General features: G+C 42.2%; 1 protein-coding gene across 1 annotated transcript; it reads left to right on the top strand.

Moving 5' to 3' along the window:
- The first annotated feature begins 404 nt into the window (after positions 1 to 404).
- On the top strand, positions 405 to 17,205 carry LOC116336241 (voltage-gated potassium channel subunit beta-3). Its single transcript, XM_039618075.1, has 14 exons — positions 405 to 519; positions 9,724 to 9,767; positions 9,862 to 9,899; positions 10,171 to 10,250; positions 10,495 to 10,539; positions 10,968 to 11,012; positions 11,121 to 11,164; positions 13,059 to 13,145; positions 13,294 to 13,379; positions 13,493 to 13,613; positions 13,704 to 13,798; positions 13,921 to 14,041; positions 14,469 to 14,557; positions 14,672 to 17,205. The coding sequence occupies exons 1-14, from the start codon at positions 410 to 412 to the stop codon at positions 14,759 to 14,761; spliced, it is 1,095 nt and encodes a 364-aa protein (XP_039474009.1). The 5' UTR covers positions 405 to 409; the 3' UTR covers positions 14,762 to 17,205.
- The last annotated feature ends 2,385 nt before the right edge of the window (positions 17,206 to 19,590 follow it).

Below are 19,590 nucleotides of genomic sequence, written 5' to 3'. Positions count from 1 at the left end.
CTGCCCTGTCTGAGCCCTTTTGTATGAGCATCACGGCGCTGCCACAACAGCACAACGGGAAACGGTGTCGAGCAGCACCAACAGTTTGTAGACATTGCTGTTTGTGTGACTCCTTGTTTAAAAGACAAAAAACAAACCCAACCCTATACTCAGACTCTCAGAATTAGAGACACAGACATCAGCTGCCAGGATGCAGGTGTCTTTTGCATGCACTGAGCACAACCTCAAAAGTCGCAGCGAGGACCGGCTTTGTGGCCTTCGCACCGCTCCACCTCCTGGAGGGAGCAGTGGCGGAGTAGGGGGAGGTGGTGGCGGTGGAGGAGGAGGTGGGGGAGGAAGTGGAGGTGGTGGTGGTGGAGGAGGAGGAAGCGGAGGTGGAAGCAGTGGACAAGGGAGCAATGGCAACTACATGTCTCAAGGTTCTGTCAAGACCAGGGAGGGTCCCGGGTCTCGTCAGACTCCTCAGGGTCACGCCCACATGAAGGAGGCTATTGGGCGCCACACCAATATGAAGTACAGGTGAGTATGAGCCTGACTGGGGGAGATGAGGAGCCGGAGCTTTATTGGTTGGAGAGATGGCTTTCATTTCACTCTGATCACTGTGGCCTTTTGACCTCCAGCAGAGGTGAAAGTCCTCCACCAGAAACAAGGTGTTGGGCTCCAGGTTTGGGCCTCTTCTTCACATTGAGGCTCTACCTGCCCTGCCGGGCCTTCATTATTCCTATTTCTGCCAGTCTCTTTGCTGAGATGTGAGGTGAATTCGAGGTTAGCTTGTCACCAAACATATCACCAGTGAGCAGACTGTGCAGACTGCCTACATATCCATTAGCCAGATGAGAAACACCTCAGTGAGAGCAATGACTTCTCTGACATTATAAAAATATGACATTTATTCTTAAAAGCGCTTGTGGATATAAATAAAAAAAATGCTTATATAAGTCATACTAAATAGCCCTAATGCTATCACAATATTTCAGACAGTATGCATATGGGAGCATTAGCCACAGACTTTGCACTAGCCTCTTTCTCATTTCAGCAGATTAATAATACAAAAAAAAAGCTTTCCTCCAATAAAAGCTTCCCCTGAAACCACACCAAGACGCCCGGCTTTTCTTAGAGGTTTTAAACACATGTATTTTCATAAAATAGCCTTGCAGGAGACTATCGTATGCACAGAAAATCTCTGCTGCACACACACCAGGTCTGAGTCATAATGTAAGAAGGAAATCCAACCAGATAAACAACAAGACAAGAATGCAATGTATGTTTTTCCTCTTTTAGTGTGTTGGCAAACTTGTGGTCTACCTTTGATGGATTAGAGCTTGAAGCTAAACAAGGACAGCTGTTCATGCAGAGCTCATGCATGAAGGAGGCTCGTATTTATACATAAACATTTTTTTAAAAAGGGGGGGAAAGCACAAAGCATGCACTTTAACATTAGGCTGCAGACTTCCACAGGCACACACCGTGTTTCCATCTTTGGGCTGTAAAATTCGAGAACTAGGAGGAGAGTTTTAACGACCTGCTTTCTTGGTAATCAGGTTGATTGAATTGCTGCCATTCTCTTCAGTCAATTTAGTTTCCACTTAATAAGATGCTTAAAAAGGGAATAAGGCACACGACAAAACTAGGATATTTCCACTCCTATTTTTTTTCCCTTTAGAGTCACACACATTCAGGACTTTATGATTGGGCTGGATTTTTCCGGTTGTTCTGCCGTCTCTAGAAAAGTGTCACTAATAGGGAGTGCAGCAGCACAATAAGTCTATACAGCATATGGCCACTTCCAGTTGCCATTGGCAACACCCCAGGCATTGCCTTTAGTTTTTGTCTTATTTTCTAATCAGCCAGCACTGCTGTCGCTTATCAGTCCTTTCCTTAACGGAGTATGCCCAAAGCTCCACCACCTGCACCACAACAGTCTGGTTGTGGCGGCGTCGCGGTGGCCGCACATTCCTCATTTCACACCGTTATTACAATTACACAGAGGTCAGGAAGGAAGCAGGCTTCTGCCTGCACTCTAAACCACCCGTGAACTATATAGATATATATAAAAGTGGGCCATGGCCACTGTAGTGTCATCCACTGGTTTGTGGAGTCCCGGATTTAACTGTGTTTGGATGAATGGCTGGAATACAAAGGTGTGTCCAGAGACTGTGTAACTGCATCACGCAGAAACAGATATCTGCTAATTATTGCTAAGTAACATAGAAATAGAATAAAAGAATATTACTTTGCAAAAAACACCTGAGCACAGATCTCTTGTTGGTGTCATTAACCACACAGTGAGCCCTGTGACTTGATGATTGCTTTAAAAATGTTCCAGGGGGGCACAAACACACAGTCTGAGGTCGCGATGGGTGACAAAAAATTTCCCAGCTTCTGCTCAATGGTGATAACTTTGAGTATAAATGAAATTATATCATATTATATATTTAGTTGTCATGATGGTGAAAATTAGTTAAGGAGACCAATGTGCCAGGCTGTAAACATGCCCTTTACTGCTGTTTAAATGCACTGGGGGATTGACTCACTCTTGCAGGCAGCCTCAAGTGGCCATTTGAGGAACTGCATTTTTTGGCACTCTGGCGCTGGTTTCTATTTCCAGTTGCTGCTGCTTGCGTTGACCACATCTTTGTGGCCCTTCTGTCTCATTAACCGAAGTATTGATCACTCACAGGCAGGTCACAGATGCTCAGAGTCTTTCTTTGTGACTCTCTCTAGCTTCTTTTTTGATCTTGTTTAAGCTTCTCACTGTTTTCTTTTCAAATGCTGCCCTTTTTTACTCCCTTACAGTGCACTGCAGCATTCTGGTGTGTGTGTGTGTGTGTGTGTGTGTGTGTGTGTGTGTGTGTGTGTGTGTGTGTGTGTGTGTGTGTGTGTGTGTGTGCAATATGCTGTGTGTTCAGTGTGGCCACAGGGTATGCATTCGAGCTGATGGAGAGGTGACTGTAGCAGTCAGTTCTGTCACTCAGCAAAATGTCTATTTTTAAAGTAACTAAACCTTCTGTTTTCAACACCAAACTGTCCAGATGGCCCAATTTTATGGTTCCATTTGGCACAATATGCTCAAGTTTGAGAAAATTGAATTAAAAGATATGACAAGATAATGCACATTTCACAGACAACGCCAAAAATGATTCGACTTTCCTCTGGAATCGCATTTTTGTCATGTTTGCACCTAAATATTTCAAGAGGAATTTATCTAAAAGCATCATTTACGAAGTTGTCTGTGGAAATTAAAATTCACATGAATTAGAATCAAATATGGTATATCTGAGCATCATGAATTTCTTAAAGCATTTTTTTGGTATGAGTTTAAAAAAAAAGAAAAGGGAATTTGATTTACATTAATACTGGAGAAGACCGTAGATCTATCTACCGCTGTTCCTCACAGATGGCCCCGGGGCACGCTGTGTCTGTGGCGGATGCCTATTAATCTTAATGCATGCTTGAGAGACAGAGAATGTGAATAGGGAAGCCCTACTCAGATAAAACATTCAGCACTGACATGCAGTAAACTGTGAAACAGAGTCTTGTTAAATAGCCAGATGTGAGAAAATCGAAATAAGTTCAGGACAGCTGGGAAGACATGCAGGAGTTTAGCAGCGATTACCCAAGAATGCCGTTCTACTGTATCTAAAAGGACTCAAGTTAAACTTAAAGACGTGATTGTGAAGAGTGAGAACAAACTATTGATGACACTCGCACGTGATGTTTGACATCACAGCCAGCAGCTTAGACCAAAGACTGGAGACAAGGAGCTGTTGCTGGTTCCATGGAGAGTCTGTGACCTGATGGGAATTGCTGTGGTGTTTTTGCACTTTGGTGTTTGCAAGGATTAATCAAGTAATAGAAACCATGTTAATCAATGAGCTTTAAGTTCTGTCACCTTAGGTGCACCAGTTGATCTCTATCATCTGCTTTGGTGCAAAGTAACCGCTCTCTGTTAGTGATGTGGCTGTACTCGTGCTACAGATCAAAATCTTAAGCTCTACAAAAGTTCCCTGGTTTCAGATTATTTTGCCAAACTAATGTATTTCCAACATTTTTAAACATTTAGGATATGCTGCTCCAGTTAAAGCAGACGACAAACAAAAACCTCAGCTGTACCATAAAGAGAAAAACAAGAAAAAGAAGATGTAGCGTTCATAATAATACCTGATACTGGGTTGCATGTTAAACTGGAGAACAAAGCCTTCATGTATTTTCATGAGGATTTGAAGTGTTCTGACATTCAGCCATGCAGAGAGGTGCCGTTGTCTGGAGGAGTGCATGCTGAACAGCGGAAGGTGGAAATCTCAGTAGCGTAGTCGCAGCAGCTGAAGCTTTGGCGTCGACGAGCGGCCCTGTCGACTTTTAACACACATCTCATGCTCATGTAGTGCTGCGAGACGGTGACCTCGGTGTTATTACTCTCGCCGTGTGCCTCTTCTTAGCATTCAGATTGTTATCTCGGCCGCTTATATGCGCTCTGACGGCACAGCGGCGTCACAGGCTCGCTTTGTTAATTTCACTCCACGCGCCGTTCACACGCGTGCCACCGAAGGCAAAGCGAAGTGTAACAAATCCCCAGCAGCGACTAAAATATTCATCGTAACCGGCAGGTGAAGCGATAATGCAGTGATTTTGACCTCACGTTGTTGTCATGATTAACCACGGGAAACAAATGGCCTGTGTGGCAGGGAGGAGAACACGACTGCGGGCTGCAAAAACCTTGACCTTCAGCTCTCCTCTCTGTCGCTCTGGGGCATTTATTTATTTTATTTTTTTCAGGAGAGGTTCCAGTTGACTGGGCAGATTAGTGACTCACTTTGAGGTCTGGGAAGTTTTAGGCAAAGTAACGCCGGGTGTTCACTTGCTTGATTTCAACCAAAATATAATCCAAACCATGATCTGTTTACTGACTGCTAAACTGTGGCTGCTTATTTTCATCTGCCACCCACTACTACAGCACGCTGTACGGTGCTTAATGTTATAATTACTGCACATATCATGCATCTGAACAATATCTAGGCTGTTATTATGTGTGCAGCTGCTTGTTGGGACTTGATTAAGTGTATGCAGCGGACAACTTAATCTCCTCAAAATGCAAAGTGACCTGCGGGTCAGTGTTGTTTGATGAAGCTCAGAGTTGTCAATAATTGACTGCATTTGGCGGCTTACTCTTAACTGAGAGGCATCGTAATCGCGGCCAGAAAATCCACATCACGTCCTCGGAGTAAGGCTGTCTCATCAAAGTCCAAGACTGGTATTGTCTTCTGGCGGAGTCATCATGGCCGCATATTGTTATTATGTAAGAGCAGAGGGCAGCCTAATGAACAAGTGTCCACATGCTCTGGAAAAGACTCAGAAGGCATTTAATTAGATGATATCAATTCCTCCTTCTTCTTTTAAAATCTTACTTTTATTTGAAACTCTATTTTTCAGTGTTTTAATATATTCATTTATTTAAATAAATCTCGGTAGCATTCATTTGCCTGCCATGTAATACACTGCAAAATTCATTAAGGCAAAGTAGTTGAGCTGTTTTAAATCACAGGGAAACAGGAACACCAAAGAAAACTGGAGGACGGCGTGATACTCAAAAACATGCTCGCGATTGCATTTAATCACTTTAAATTCACTGCGCTGTCACTCACGAGGGCATGAGATCCGGAAAGCGCCACATCCCTCAAATACTCGTCTTTATCCGTCTGCCAGCGGACATGAAACAGCGGCAGAGTGCAGCGACCTTCTCAGCGAGCGAATTTCATTAACATTTGATAACATGTTGGGGCGAGTGAACATTTTTTTTGGTTTTTTGTCGCAGTTCATGTGTGTTCCCAAACTTGGAATAAACAGTAATGACAGCGCATTGTGTCAAATTCGGCTTGTGTGAGCTCTTTCTTGCACCACTTCATTACATGCATTTTTAGTTAACGGGAGAGTCACGACCACTAATAAAGTGTCAGCAGCTGATACGCAGAATTGGAGGAGAGCAGCTGAGATTGTGTGTGTGTGTGTGTGTCTTTGTGCCTTTTTTCTCCATTCGCTCCCTGCACAGCATGTGTATTTTATAATTAGGACAGACCTGATTTCCTAACTGTTTTAATATAGCTGAATTAAAAACATCACATTTACATGAAGGGTCCATTGTTTAGGCTAATGCTTTTAAAAATAGCTACATCAATAATTAGTGCACTCTTAGATGCTGGGGTTTTGATTAGTGCCAGGCCATGTGGCTAATTTGGTTTCATTTGTCATATAAACCCAAAAATGTAGCTCTGTTGGCATGTCTCTGGATTATTGAGAATGACAAGACAAAGCAAAAGTTTGTGGTGGCGTTTTTTTTTAGTGCCATAACTTCTGCCCACTGCATTGATTGTATTTAGGTAGAAGCAGACACAGGTGAGAAAAATCTGTTCTCTGTAATTTAGGTGAAGTGACTCTTTAAAGCCACAAAAACAGTGTGTGCAGCATTACTGAAAGAGAACAGACAGTCCACCATCTTCCCACACTCTGTGCTCAGAAAATGTGTGTCTAAGCATACACATAAAACTGACGTGAGTGTTATTAATATCTAGGTCTTCCCTCTGGAGAAGAGCCTGCTCAGCATGTGTGTGGCATTTTATGACAACTGCAGAGGGAAGGGGGAGAAAAAAAAGTCCACCATTAGCACCTAACCATCTGTATATAGTGTCTTCCTCCTGTCTCAGGTGAAAACTAACTGTGAATGTCAGCACAGGTTAAAATGCTGACTAAACCGTGACGGAGCACCTGTGTGTCTCCTCTGTCTCTCTCTCTCCAGTGTTAATAATGTATGGACGGGGCAGCCAAGTTGCTACAATCATCTCGTTTGGAGATCATGATTTATGGCAATGGAAAAAATAGAGAAGAAAACACTGGAAGACCTACTTATGAAGGCTATAGAGAAGCATCTGTGTGCCCTGCTCATGAGTGCATTCATGCATGTTTGCATGTGGAACTGTGCCTGCGTTCCAATGCAGTTCCCATCAAGCGTGAATATTCACGTGAAAGCATCGAACCCCTCCCCATAATGACACTTGCACAGTATAGATGTTTTCCGTTTATTGCACAGCGTCCCCCAGATCCGCCTCAGATGAAATATAGGCCGAGCGTCTGGGTGTACTGCGTGCGGGAGATAGTGGGAAAAGACTGTCAATAGGGAGATAGTGCGAGGAAAGACAGAGCATGTGTTTCTCCAGACTCACTGATAGTAATTTAGCAGACTGCAGCATTGCAGAGAGCGGCGGAGTTGAGCGCAAAGGAGGGGGCGGCCAGTTGTCACACATGGAAACAGTGACATCCTCTATTGCTCAGAAGCACACGCGCACACACAGACATAAAAATGGGATTTTTATGTGGCTCGGCAATTGTGGAATTCGCCCAGTAATGCACACCGGTTTCAAATTTGCTCCCTGTCATGATGTGTTCACAAGCAGCGTTCACCAAACACGAGGCTGTCAGCTTCATGCACTCATCTTTAAAAAGCATATTGGATAGAAGAGCATTTAACAGAAGAAGAAGAAAAAAAACAAACATTTGTGTAACAGCTGTATGCCACTGGATGCTTGACACACTCCACCGAATGCTGACTCATGTTTTGGTGGTATGTTTTTTTCCCTCACACGTAAGCCTTCTGTTTGCCGTCCTGGTCCAATGTGAAAAGGAAAGTATGGACAGAAGGTGTGTGACTAAGCTGGGGAACAGATTTTTATTGTCCTTAATTCACAGCTCAAAGCCATCATGCATAATTATAATGACTTTTTCTCAAGTTCCCTAAAAATAATAATAAAAAAGAAGGTAATAAACAAAAATAAAGTTGGGTATAAACCATATCGTTTATTTGCTCCCGGTGTGCAGATACAGAAGCTACCTCAAAAGCAATTTTGAATCAGTTTCAAGCTTTGCTTTAGAAGCTGATTAAAACTGTAGGGAATATTTTTTCCGGATGCTGTTATTGGCCCCACCTTGTCAAATGTTGCTTGACAAAAAATAAATAAAATGCCCTTTATTCTCATCCAAATAAAGTTGAGACAAAAAAAGGACTGATTTGATGGATACTACAAAAAAAAAAAGAAAAGCCAACAAAAGAGAACAAAACAAATGGTAAAATATTCAGGTAGCTGATTTTAAATAACTCAGTCTCTGAAATATGTTTTTCCCATGTGCCTCATTTAAATTTACTCCCAGTGTTCAAAGTGGCTGTCAGCGTGAGAGAACAGGCAGAGCTGTCATTGGTTGACGAACCACGAAGAAAAGCCAGCTTACCATACAAGGAATCAGCTACATCCAAACCCCGCAGACACATTTCCCTTTAAATAGCTTTCCTGACCTTCCACCTGTGTGCTTTTTTAACAGTTTAACATAATGACACAAACAATATGTATTTCACACCCACATGGAGTGCTCACATGAAGACTGATGCCCCCACTACACACACACACACACATAAAGAGCGTGAAACAAATGCTTACATATGCAGGAATCTAAAAATAGCATAAGGTTGGGAATTGAAAATAGACCAGGAAAATAAAAGCGGGACTTGTTCGACTGAGTCTAAATGCTCTGACAGTCTGTCTTTGTGCATTTGGCTGTTTTGCGGTGGACGCAGGCAGACAAGCCGAGAGGGGAGAGGCGCTGGAGATGAAAAGACGGCGAGCAGCGAGGTGCACTGCAGTTCTGCCGGCTCTCCAGCTGGCTCCCCGGCTAATTAGAATGGGGGAGAGCACACAGGAGAGCAAAGCATGAAGCCCACATCATTTTCAGCTGTACATGCTCCTGTGGTCAGAAATGCAGCTCTCCGCTTCTCCCCCGCCTGCCCTTCAAAATTCAGCTGTCTGAATAATCAGATGTGGCATGTCGGTTAATGGACTCCTCTTTAGCTCATGGAGCATTTTTGGGCCATTTATGCTGCAGACCAAAGAAGCTGTTGCTGGGACTCTAACTGCGCTGAGCTCCGTCCCCTCCAGCTGTTTCACTGGCCCACTGTAATACACTGAACTGCTAACATACGAGGGATGAAAGGTCAATTGTTCAGAAATAATTAGACAGAGGAAGTCATTTTACCAGAGGCGAGAAAGACTTTCTCTCAGCAGCTGCAGTGGAGGAGTGAAGTGTCGGAGACTACGACAGAAATAAATTACATCTGTGTCAGGTTTTTAATTTTGTGTCGTACTTTTGTTTTACACGTGACACCAGGTTTGTGTTACATGTGGCTTTTCCGCTACAGAATAATCAGGATCTCATCAACAACATCGCCATACTAAGATGACGTTTAGCTTTCAAAACCTAATGTGTCCAGTAAAGTAGTGAGCCAGCTCCCTCATAGACGTGAATAAATAGTTTATAACGCTGTAATGTAGTTGTGAGCGGATGCGATTATTAATAAACCGAAACTACTTCAGATGGCTCGGAGGCTTGGGTAGAAACAAATAAGACAAAAATGTGTGTTAAATACAGTGTAATATTGCAGCTGCCATCTTTTTTAAACTCCACTTAGAGATACAAGTAGCTCGAAAGGCTGCAATTCTTAGTCTCATCACTGCTTAACCACAGTGTCTCCCTACTGAGGATTGCTCATCACTCACATGCGTACATCTTACTTACTGTGTTTGAAGATTGTATGTCCAGATATATTCCAACTGCCCACACATTTTGTGTGTGTGTGCTTTACAGGCATTTCTCATCTAACCTCCTGATTTTTTTCCCTTTCTATAGGAACCTGGGAAAATCGGGCCTACGTGTTTCCTGTCTCGGGTTAGGTAAGTTGGGATGAAGGCAGGGAAATATTCAGCTCAGCTTCAAACCCTTAATTAAAATCCGTCTGTCTGTCTCTCCCTCTCTCTCCTTGTTCAGGCACCTGGGTGACATTTGGATCGCAGATCTCTGATGAAGTGAGCGTTCTCTCTCTGTGTTTGTATGAGAAATCGATTCCCGCACACCTTCACTCGTTTGGTTTTTGTGTAACACCGCTCGGCGCACTGTAAACAAATCTCAGCGTTCACGATCGCAGGAATATGTGTGACAGGCCTTAAGACTGCTGTAGCTTGGCGAGATATTGTCTGTATTATCCTCCCTGAGTAGTGCCCTTCATGAACGACCTTTGGGTAATTGGAATTTATCCGCCGTCTGCTTCTCTCAGTCTCGGTTTTTGTGTTCTCTCAGATGGCAGAGAACCTGATGACCGTAGCTTATGAGAACGGAGTGAACCTGTTTGACACAGCGGAGGTGTACGCCTCTGGAAGGTCAGACTTCACTTTCCTCTCCTGAGCCTCAATTAAACTTTTTTTTTTAATCGTCTGATTTCTCTCACAGCAAATACAAAAATTGAAACCTGTTTTTATGTGACGTCTTCCATTCTTCTTCTTCTTCACATTAATCTTGTTTTCTTTGGTCTGCGTGTCTTTATCAACTCTGTCGTTAAACGTTACATACAAATAAAGTTTATTAGCCTCAGCCCGTCACAACCAATGATGTGTTTCTCCTCAGGGCGGAAATTACTCTAGGGAACATTATCAAGAAGAAAGGATGGAGGTGAGATTACTCATTCTTCCTAACTGACTCACAGGCATGCAAAGCTTTTTAACTCGACCAGATCACAGATTTACTTTAAATAATCCCTAATAATCCCTTCCTGAAATGAACTGCATTACTACATGTTTTTATTACTTTTGATTAAATTCTCTCAAGGGAAAGTCATACTTGGGAAAAAAAAATGTAGAGCTTTATCCTCAGAGAGACTAAAAAGGATAAAAATGTTAAATTCCCTGATCAAAGATGGTGGCTGACTCACCCAGCTGCCTAAGAGGCACATATTGGTAATAAAATGTTTTAATTTTAACACCAGAAAGAGAGAAAGACTGTCAGCAACACTGTCTGTACTATTAGATTTAGGATGAGCTGATTCCCTTAACTTAAATGTTATGCTGCAATCAAAATACTCACGACTTTGTCCTTGCCAGACGTTCAAGTTTTGTCATTACGACAAAAATCTACTGGGGAGGCCAGTAAGTATGAGACTAAAACACTAGACTCTTCACATTTCTTCAACCCAGCCTCTTTCCATTCATCATTTTAAATGAGGATCAATGATTTGTATTTTCATAACTCCACAGGGCAGAGACAGAGAGAGGACTCTCCAGAAAGCACATTATTGAAGGTACAGTCTACTCATGTATTTGCAAATTGTAAACCAAATAAGGGGTTATTCTGGTCCAGTTTAAAGCAATTTAAATCAATTTCAGTTCAGTTTTATTTATAGAAGATTCAACAGATCACACAACAGTTGCCTTAGGGCATTTTATTTTGTAAGGTAAATACCCTACAATAATACTGAGAAGACAAACAGAGCAAGTGCTTTGGCGACAGTGGGAAGGAAAAACTACCCTTTAACAGGAAGAAACTTTCAGCAGAAGCAGACTCAGGGAGGGACAGCCATCTGCCACGACTGGTTGGCGGTGAGAGGAGAAGACATTGGATAAATATTTTTCTGCAGCTTGACTTTAAACTGACTGTTTACAATAGAAAATGGGTCATTTGGAGCTGGACCACATCATCACCACAGACACTGTGGGGATCTCCCACTCAGTTACTCAAATTAGCTGAGATGAAACCTAGCGCACAGCTGGCAGAACTTTGATATAAACTGAAGCGGTGATTTATATATATAAAAAAATCCAGCCCACATAGAAGAGTCACAAAGGGAAACATTAGCTTTAGTGACCAAAACTATTTTTTATGAGCGACTATAAACGAGTTTATTTTTGCTCTGAAGTTGGACATTTTAACACAGGAGTCTATGGGAATTAGCTCGCTTATGGAGCCAGCCTCAAGTGGCCATTAGAGGAACTGCAGTTTGTGGCACTTCTGCGCTAACTTTGGGCTTATTATACATTAAAGACTATAAATGAAAACTATGATTTATTAGGTTGCACTGCATCTATATTTTGTACAGCATGTTTTCCTGTGTGTTACTTCAACCACTAATGATGTGGTTGCTATCATTCATTCGAAGCCCCCTTTACCTTTTAGTGTGAGCGTTGTTTGACTCACTCAGTCAGCTCCGTGTTACACGTCACAGTAAGCACAACTTCTTTTTTAACTGTGATGTCAGTGGACACTATTGGGATATGAGGTGCATTCACTTTGAAGCTATATCACTTTAAGTGCAGATGTTGATGGGTAGGATGTTTCAGAGGCCTGTCATCAGATTTGTTGGGTCAAAGAAAATACAGAGGTCAGGTGAAGGTACATGTCTTGATTGCTGTTTTCCAGCCGTTTCATCGGTTCCAAAAATAATCCTAAAAAAGCTAAAGGATATGGTGGTGGTCTTTGTTCCTTTTGTAAGCAGCACGGCCGCAGGATGACCATTTACCTTGGACTTGAATGAGTTTTTTTTATGTCATTGTCATGAAGCTTTTGATTTGGGGCCGTTGCATAATGAGCGAACTACGTGCAGCTCTTAAGGCTTGCACCGCGTGCAGGGACAACGCTCAGATTTCGACTCTATGCACTATTTTTCACTTTGCTCAGGAAAAAAAAAGTCCAACTGCTGACTTACCCAAGGTTAGACGCTTGCCCAGAACATTTGAGAAGCAGAAAATCGAACATAAAACAGAATCACTCATTTTACCCTCCACCAGCACACTGTACTGAGGATAATCATTAATATCTTGCGAGGAGCTGAATGCTATTTTGATGCCATGTAAACTTAAAATGTAAAAAATAAATCACTTTTGTGATCTGGCCTAAGATTAGGCACCAGCATGAAGTTCGTATTTATAGATCTACTGGATGAAACTCCATGAAATTCCAAACACACAGTCATGTCTCAATCAGGAAAAAAATTTAATAACTTTGCTCCTTCCCTTACGCTTCATTGAGCATGATTACCAGGTCAATATAATGCAGCCTGATACTTTGGTTTATTGCCAAATAACTGCAAAGCTATTGACACTGTCATTAAACTCTCTGTTGTGTAGCGGTGGCTCAAAACATCACTGTGCCTTAAAGTTATGACTCTTAGTCCAACAATTGACTCATGTTTATCACAGGTTTACGAGGATCCCTATCAAGACTCCAGCTAGATTATGTGGACATCGTTTTTGCCAACAGAAATGATGTCAACAGTCCGATGGAAGGTCAGTTTCAACCGCTTATTACTGTTCTAGCACAAATATGGAGGGTTTTTGTATGGTAGTATGTTTTATTTGTGGAATTAAGCTTTAATCAGATGTGTTAGAGTTGTCAAATGAATGTAATTTAAGTGATTTGTGCTGTGATTTGCAGAGATTGTACGGGCCATGACGTTTGTAATAAACCAGGGTATGGCTATGTACTGGGGAACCTCGCGCTGGAGCGCAATGGAAATTATGGTGCTGAGCTCCCACTCTTAAAGTCTTACTCTTCACAAATTCACGTGTCAGCTTTTTTCCAGATAATGCTGATCACTTACCATTGCATTGTGTTTCCATTTCTGCGGCACCAGGAGGCATACTCAGTGGCACGCCAGTTCAACCTGATACCACCTGTGTGCGAGCAGGCAGAGTATCACTATTTCCAGAGGGACAAAGTGGAAGTGCAGCTTCCTGAACTCTACCACAAGATTGGTCAGGCATCCAAAAATCCCACAGCAACATTTATCTCTTCTTTTTAATTAAGTTTCATTAGTTTCATTCACACTTTCCTCGCTCTGTCAGGTGTGGGAGCGATGACCTGGTCTCCGCTCGCTTGTGGTTTAATCACAGGCAAGTACAGTGATGGTGTACCGGAGTGCTCCAGAGCAGCAATGAAGGTCAGTTTGATCTTCCACTTCCTCTGGCTCCAAATCAGCCTCACTATAGTTCTCGATTTTATCGGCATACAGTGTGAATCAGTGCCGCATCAGTGATTTTCTCCATGTTGGTCCTGATGAAGGGGTACCAGTGGCTGAAGGAGCGAGTGAACAGTGAGGAGGGTCGGAGGCAGCTGGCTAAAATCAAGGAGCTCCATCTACTGGCAGACAGACTGGGCTGCACTGCTGCACAGTTAGCCATCGGTATGATCCAAGCAAAGGGCCTGAGTTTTCAGTGCAGACATACAGAGATGCAGCTTTGCTTGTTTTAGCATCATGTGGCTGCAGATTAAGACTGAACTGATTCATATCTGCATGATTTTCACTCCTTAAATGACTGATTCATTATGTTTAATCTTACTGTACACACGCAGGTAGGAAGTGCTGTAACAGTTCTGGGAGAAGTGTAGAAAATCTATGTCTCCTGCATGAAAATAACATTACATAATCTGTGATCTTGTTAATTAAATGCTTTGTATATGTATGGTCTGCATAAAGGCTTTCAAATGGAATCCAACCACTGGTTAAATCTGTTAACATTTTTTTAAAAGAAGTCTAAAAAATCAGCTACTTCGGTTACAAACTGATATTCCTCCAGCAATAAAGTTTTCCTGGTTTGCTCTTTTTACAGCCTGGTGTCTGCGCAGTGAGGGAGTCAGCTCAGTACTTCTGGGTGTTTCTAATACAGACCAGCTTCTTGAGAATCTGGGTGCCCTCCGGGTAAATATGTGCTGTATTCAAATATGCTTTTATGTTTTGTGCGCAATAAGAAGAACCACCCAAAAAAAACAGCAGATCACACTTTAAGCTGATGCCATCCTCCCCTTCTTTCAGATTTTATCTCAAATGACCCCTCAAACCGTTACTGAGATGGACGCCCTGCTGGGAAACAAGCCACACTCGAAGAAAGAGTCACGCGCTTGAAGATTCAAATCTCAGCCACGGACGATGTTTCGAGAAGACGAAGAAGACTTTGATGTTGGGGAAACATCGCTTTTTGCTCTGCTGTATACTCAACAACTTGCATGTCCTCGGCAACATTTATGCTTCCAGTATGTGCGCATATCCATTCTGCGCAGTACATTATATCATGTAGAAGAAAAAAAAAAAGGAAAAAAGAAAAAGAGAACTCTCTCAATTCTGGAAGAAAAGAAAACATAACCGATCATATATTGCTCACTGTTGATTGTTCACAGACTAATTATTTCAACATAGAGGAAGGCTAAAGCTGGTCAATCAAATGTCAATCCTAAAGTGAGGAAAGAAAGAAAAAAAAAGGCCACTTCTGCCCTAACATGCAACTTGACTGCGTGAACGGTGCTTTCATTAGACGTGTGAGTCTCCTCCCCTCACAGCTGCCTGTTATTCTGTGTGATGTTTAGTACCCAGCAGCCAGAGAGCTAAAGGTTAGTCCTCATGTGTCTAACCGAACATTTCCCGTAGTGTGCATGTGACTGCTCTGCCACACTCACCGCTTTATAGGGTTGGGAACAATGGATTACTTGTGGAGTAATAAAAAAACACAGCAAATAAGCCACTCTGGTATTACTTTAAAAAAAAAAAAATCACCTGATTTAAAAGGAAAAATTGGCAAATGAATTTCAAGCATGAAGGTTACAGAGTTAGAACTGAGTCTGGTAGAAATGTTGAAATAATAATAATAACTTATGTGTGCTGTTACGTTGTCAAATTGGCAATCAGAAATCAATAGCCAGTGACATTTTGCAAAGTGACTTTTCCCAACCCTGCTGCTTTCTCAGCGGTCCGTTTGCCTCCTCTGTGCGCATGTCCCTTTAAGACAGAATAGCCCTAACAGGGTGTAAATGTGGCATGGCTTTTTTTTTACGGCTTATGTAGATTTGCAGTGCCCTTGTAAGCCATTTATTTATTTATTTTTTAAACTCTAAGCGGTCAGATAGTTTTATCCGACATAACCGTCCTGCTGGGCACGCTCGCTTTAAAGGCTCTCAGCAGTCTGCAGACACGGCTTGTGAGTCCATGTTGCATATAATCTTTGTATCGTCCTAAACTATGTCAAAAGATGCTGACATCACTTTCAGCGGTGCCGAGTTGCTGATCTCGAGTCGCAGGTTTGAGACGGCTGGACTGAGTGGAAAGGTTGCTGGGTGTCTGACACAAAGATTTGGACATATTGTGGTGAACGTGTAGTTTTCAAAAAGATGGGAAATAAAAACAATAAGTCTGAGTTTATCACATGTGATACAAGTCTTACAGACCACTTGGGGTAAGATTTCGATTAATGTTAACTTTTCTTTTTGTTTGTGGAAGCCTGAAAACACAGCTTCTCTGCTCATTTCTCTCTCTGCATCGCTCCAAATCTGTTCCCATCCTCAAACACATGCACGACAGATTTTATACTGTGCACTTTGTCTTTTGCCCTTTAGTTTTGTAATGACTTCAATACTTTGTAATGTGAAGGGGGATGTCTTTTGTTTTGTTTTTCTCTTTTTTTGTGATTTGCCATGAAAACTAATCTCCGAGGTGGAGTTTTTGATACACGGGAGTTGTTTCAGCAGACACGAGGTTGCAATATATTGTAAATAGGCTCATGTGTTTTGACGGTGATGTAACAAGAGAAAGTTCAAGTCTGTGGTTCATGAAGGTTTTCTTAAAGGAGCCACTGAAACGTGGCTCTCTGTGAGTGTGTCATGAGGTACAGTTCGACTGAGCGTAGCTTCCGGTGTACATAGGTCCTTCAATCAAACCCTGAAAATGTAACTTTGCCTGCCTAACTTATATTTTACTGTCTTGCAACAAAGAGAAACCAAAACACAAACAAAAAATAATAATAATAAGAGAAGAGACAACTGATTCTGAATGTATCATGTCTGTTGCTCAAACCTACTTAAGGGACAAAGCACATACCCTGTTCCATAAAGTCCAGTGGTTTTTGAACCTGCAAACGTGCAAACATTTACATTGGGATTAGCCAACTCAAGCTTCTTGCACCCCCTTCATTCAGCTGTTAATAGAAAGTCAGATGAGATTTTTGTACTTCCAAAACCCGGAGTAGTCTAATCACAGGTGTGACGTTAAACCCCCAACTGCTAGCTACTCTTCCACGTTGATTTTTGGACCACGCTTTATTTATGTACATGTGCGATGCAATTTTACGAGTTGCATATGAGGCGGCATATGGGCCGCGAGCACTAGGATTAGTCACAACCTTCATTCTCGCATATCATGTGCTCCCTTGATGGGTTTTAGCTTCCTTATGTACACTTCGATGATCAACACAATGTTGATGGACATACTTAGATGACTAAGACACTTAAACCTGTAATTGCTTCGGATTTTTGTTTTGTTTTGTTCAACATTTTTATGCAGATAGAAAATAAAACAGCTTTCAGCTACAGATTTTTATTTTATTTGTGGTTAAGCAGTGACTGGCACAGGAATGTTCTAAAGCCAACAGAAGCCAGCAGATAACACTGAGTGCATAATGCATACCTGCAAAGCTAGTTTGTTCCTCCCATTTGAGGTTAGCCTGCACCTTTGTGTTGCTGCTGATATAACAGAGCCTCTTTGTGTTGCACCAAAACAGCACGAGTTGACCGAGCGTGGCGACGGGTGCTGACCGTGGAAATAGTGATTTTTTTTGTGTGTGTGAAAAAGCTCAGAGAGATGTGTTGTTTCAGAGAAATTCGAAATCTCCTCACTAAAGTGTAAAAAACTTTGATTATTCATGTGGATCTTCAGACTGTTCTTTCTCAGAGGGGGAAAAACGTCTCTGTGAAATCTGGCAATAAGGACTCTTTGTGCTTATGTGGATTTACACTAATCAGCTCATTCTTTTCCTTAGTGCTTCTTGTTCGGGTGAAGAAATGCAATGAGTTGATCAAACTTTTCCTTTTCTTGTACGCTGACGATGGTGACGTTTGTGACAGGCAGCTTTGTTGCGCGCAATAACAGACTATATTTGTAACAAAGGTCCACATCTGATTAATCACTGTGCAGGCGCTGGCTTACAGTATGAGCCCCAGAAATATTCAACTGCACATCCAAAGGAGTCAAATTTGCACCTTGAAGTGTTATTGTACAATTACATTTGGGGGTTTGGTTAGCACGAAATCGCAGGTGGATTTAAAACACTAAAAAGCTCACAAGTTCAAGAAAGGTGCGAGTTAAGAAGCCATGCATTTATTTCCCTGCTTACATCCTGTTAAATGTGTGCCAGCTCTTCACCCCTGACTCTTTCAGATGGATGGCACGAGAACAATAACTCAGCCGTGTGTCCGGCGCTCTGTGCCGTGCCCGCTGGGACGCCACACATGTTTACAGCGAGCAGAAAACATCTGTGACGCCAGCACCGGTAGGCTTTCTCTTACTGGATTCCCAGGTGCCCTCGGAGCGACAGATGAAACACATGTGCTGAAAAATATTGACGTCCTCACCGCCAACACAGAAGGAGAAGGAAACAGGTTTTGCCACGTGATTCATCCTCTGTGCGGTGAAACAAGTCGGGGATAAGGTTATGAAGAAAGAAGAAAAAACAGAGCAAAAGATGCTCAGAAGCACATTGGAGATCTACAAGCCCCCACATCTAATAAAGCACATTTCATACCTTACCCAGATGCTGCTGTTTTGGTCCTACAGTGAGCCGATTATATTAGAGGTCAGACCCGGTGATGAAATCCCAGGTAACCTGTAGCTGCTGCTGTGTTGACTAAAATCCTAATACAAATGTAATAATGCAGTGGAGCAAAGCAACCCATGTCAGCATGAGCTGAGCACTCGTGCACCGACTACATTTACTGCATTTGTATCAATAAAGAGCCTGAAATCCTTCAGCCTCCATCAGAGTGCTGAGAATGAGCCCAGCTCAGTGTTTCTCGTAAGGCTCGCCTCTGCAGCCAAATCCTCATGAAGGTTATTGCTCTGTGTTACAGACCACTGGGTGATATCTCTTTGTTACAATAAGGATGGCTTCCTGCTACTTAGCACAGCATGAAAATGTGCAACAATCTGCTGCTTAAAATATTCAGAAAGAAGGACTACGCTGTTTGAAGTAGAAACATTTGATAATACTACAGTGCCCTGCAGAATCTAAGACACAAAATCCTTTTTGTTCTTATTAATTTAGGGACCGTTTTTAAATATTTGTTTTACACAGACACCATATGGAAGTCAGAAACAGGAAGACGAGCTAAAATAATGTTGATTTGGGTCTTTGCTGATAATTTGAACACTTTGTAGTTATTGCAGTTGGCTCGCCAAGACAAGGACAGGACGGCGCCGCTGCCCGTTTCACATGCACTTATTCCAGTAGAATAACCTCCTTCGCACATTTCAAAAAGAGCCCATGCAGATCGTTTGCTTCAAGGACACATACAACCCTTATTCTCCTAATGTATGCTGTCTCCACTGTGCCAAGCCAGTTAAATCTCCACTCCTTTAATCTGACCTCACCTGCTGCCATACAATAAATGGATGAATTGGATTAAGCTACAGTGGACCTCCTTTTTATTGCTGTATTTTCACGTGTTTGGCTTTCAGGTCATGCAAGTACATATATATATATATATATATATATATATATATATATATATATCAGAAACTCCCATATGAGTAGAAATGTATTATTTAGGAAAGTTGGGAGGGTGGAGGGGGAAATAAAGAGCTCCCGCTTGTCCTTAATTCCTCCCCCTCTGTTTGCACATCTGCTGAATCACATTAAACTCCCCACAGGCCGCTTCACAACAGAAGTCCTCGACATCATTTCAGCGAGCTGG

This window comes from Oreochromis aureus, linkage group 10, assembly GCF_013358895.1.
Source record: "Oreochromis aureus strain Israel breed Guangdong linkage group 10, ZZ_aureus, whole genome shotgun sequence".
NCBI lineage: Eukaryota > Metazoa > Chordata > Actinopteri > Cichliformes > Cichlidae > Oreochromis > Oreochromis aureus.
The sequence above is the reverse complement of the archived record's forward strand: the minus strand, read 5'-3'. Positions and strand labels throughout refer to the sequence as shown.

Excerpts from the sequence above, each read along its gene's own strand:
- LOC116336241 (XM_039618075.1), top strand. The coding sequence starts at position 410 with ATGTCTCAAGGTTCTGTCAAGACCAGGGAGGGTCCCGGGTCTCGTCAG. Across the intron at positions 9,768-9,861 it reads TGTTTCCTGTCTCGGGTTAG|GCACCTGGGTGACATTTGGA; the intron begins GTAAGTTGGGAT and ends CTCCTTGTTCAG. Across the intron at positions 9,900-10,170 it reads GATCGCAGATCTCTGATGAA|ATGGCAGAGAACCTGATGAC; the intron begins GTGAGCGTTCTC and ends GTGTTCTCTCAG.